General features: G+C 37.8%; 1 protein-coding gene across 1 annotated transcript in view; it reads right to left on the minus strand.

Moving 5' to 3' along the window:
- The window catches only part of jmjd1cb (jumonji domain containing 1Cb), a gene marked incomplete in the record, with an annotated part of 33,715 nt that overhangs the window by 26,495 nt on the left and 4,461 nt on the right, over positions 1-2,759 (minus strand). Inside the window, 1 exon segment of the mRNA XM_035668090.1 lies at positions 199-466. Within this exon segment, the coding sequence (XP_035523983.1) occupies positions 199-466 (268 nt within the window).

Here is a 2,759-nt window from a genome sequence, read left to right on the forward strand (position 1 = left end):
TCCATTTACCATTTACCATTACTCCTCTTGGTAAATGGTAAACCTCTTCAGGTTGACCTTTTCACAACCATATTAAGGAGTGAAATAAATATGTTTTTATGTAGCCTGTTTTGTGTTTGTGGAACCACAATTATTATTTAAAAGAAGCCACAAATCTTTTGGCCTTAAATTTGAGTGTTTGATGGTGACTGTCCTCACCTCTGGTGGTCTCTTCTCTTCTGTCCTTGTCCTCCTCTGGAACACTGCTATCCGATCCTTTCCTTCTGGAAGAGCGAGAGCTGCGCTGCTCTCTCTGCTCCCGACCACTGCCAACGGGCGAGTTGTGTGATTGGCTAGCTGGCTGCTGGCTTGGCTGTGATTGGCTCTGCTGCTGGGAAGCCAGCGTCCCCTGGGAACCTTTTGGGTTTGGGCCTGATGAGGTCATGATAGGGCGGGGGCTGTTAGCTTGAGCTCGCGTGTAGTGACTCTGTAAGAATAAATAAAGTCATATGTTAGCTCATGTAGAAAAACACACAGACCTGACAATTACAAGCTTTAGTATCAATGCATACACTCAGTTATCAGTTAATCACAATCCAATATGACTGAACTGAACTGTGCGGTCATTTTTGAGGCTGTAGTAGGCGCTGCTGGTCACGGTTATACGCATTATTGAGGTCTGATGTCACCATCTAGCATCGAATGCCATATTGAAGGGCAGAAAAGAGTCACAAGAAACATGTATAACAATGGGTAGTTTCCTGTTTTGTTGTCAATTGTTTACTTCATTTTAGCTCGAGCCAGAGCTGGATCTACCAAACTAGTTACGCAATAACCCTGCACTGCTGAGGTCATGTAAAAAAGCAATAAAAACTAAATTATAAATACAAAAGAAGTGGGAGTTCAGGTTCATTCCACACAACATGGCCCCATCTGTTTCAGAGTAATATCACTACAAACACTACATTCTGCTGCATGCTTCATATGAACAAAACTCCAGCCAAACTCTAATCCAAATGCTAGTTTTCAAAAGTCTACAGTTTAAAAATACTTTAAAATATCATCCTTTATAAACTGATCACTGCAAAACCTTGTGGACCCTTAGGGCTCAAAGTCTGAGCAAAATAGTGGCACCATCTTATATATTACTGTATCTCTACCCCTACTGCCATTTATTGAAAAAAAGAAACTCAACATTGGATTTGGTGCAGATATGTCTGTAACAAATGGAATTTTGATCTTTGCTAACAGCTCACAAGAAAGCAGCTACTTTAGTAATCAGTAAAAATTCATTAACACACTAGCAGGAACATAATTACCTAATTTTCTGCTGCTGGAAGCTGTGACTCCACTGCTGGACCTCAACCTTTAGAAGTGTTTCTATTATTTTTTATCACTTCAATTTTAATGACAGTATGACAGTATGACCAGTCTAAATATGAGAAACACTTCTCAGTATAACTCAATACAATCGAATAATAGCACAAACTACAAGCTCCAAAATGATCATCAAGATGAATCAACATCTCTGTAAAACAGATGGAACAAAAACTGAACATTAGGACCTTCATGAAGGTAGGATATATTGCAGAGCTTTTGTATTAGACTGCATTAGTTTAAGCTAGGTGTTCCTAACAAACTGGAGTGTATATTCGGATGGATTTATAGTATTTAATCCCCCGGTGGGATGTAAATGAAATGGACATAAAAGACACATTTCAATGTAATGTAGTCCAATACAACGTCTTCTATACTACGTCTTTGAGCAACTGTACCTCTGTCTGAGCCACAAATAAAAAAATCAATCAGAAAGTATTATAACAGTAATATGTCTCATTGTTTTGACTCTACTTTGCACATTGGGTTTGAAATGGAAGCAAATTTTATACAAGTCTCCCTGTTTTTGGTTAAAGATAATTTAAATGTGATCTTTTGCTCACTGTTTCATTTCCAAGCCAACAAAAATGCAAGACTGTCCTTACACGTTGAATGCACTGTGTGACTCTAAAAAAGCAACAAGACTTCTAATTGTAAAATGTAATCAGTATAGTCGAACAGAGTTCCTATGGTATGTTTTACTGTATGTGAACATAGTCCCAGAGTTCAGATTGCTGTTTTTCAACCGTGATGCAGAGAACCAAAATACATTTATTTAGAGGGGGTGGCACCAGTGGGAATCACACCCTTAACCACAGAGCTATGCTGTATCCATGGAGCTGGACAGGCCTAGATTTTAACAACCAAGGATCTATGTAACCATGGCATCACATTTGTCTGTTTCTGTTGCCTGAGTAATAAATTAAAGTAAAAAATATACTAATATTTTCCAATGGCTGCAAGGTTTTTGCTTCTTAAACCCAAGCCATGAAGTAAATTGTGATACTTATAAGACTAATAAGTACTTTAATTAAAGCCAAGGAACATTTTTAAAGCTCTCTGCAACACAATCTGTGAGATTGTTTGGAGGGGATTAACTTTTGTAAAGGTCCAATCTCTTCTCTTAACAGCAACTTCCAAATGCCAAATATTGCTATTGTCTGATGTGTGGGTTGGAGCTAAGTGAGGTAAAGGAGAAGTATAAAAGAGCATGGAAAGCAAAAGAAAGATCTCTCTAGCTGTGAAAAACAATGGCTCTGCTTTTTACAGGTAGATCTTTTTTTAAAGAGAAACTGGACTGGCTGATCTTGATACATTTTTACTGCATACAAATGGGATCATTTTTAATTTGTAAATCTAAATACGTCAAAAAACATTCCATGTAAGCCAGATCATGCGTAAAT

Source organism: Morone saxatilis, unplaced genomic scaffold (assembly GCF_004916995.1).
Source record: "Morone saxatilis isolate NCDOM2014 unplaced genomic scaffold, NCSU_SB_2.0 Contig1, whole genome shotgun sequence".
Lineage (NCBI taxonomy): Eukaryota > Metazoa > Chordata > Actinopteri > Moronidae > Morone > Morone saxatilis.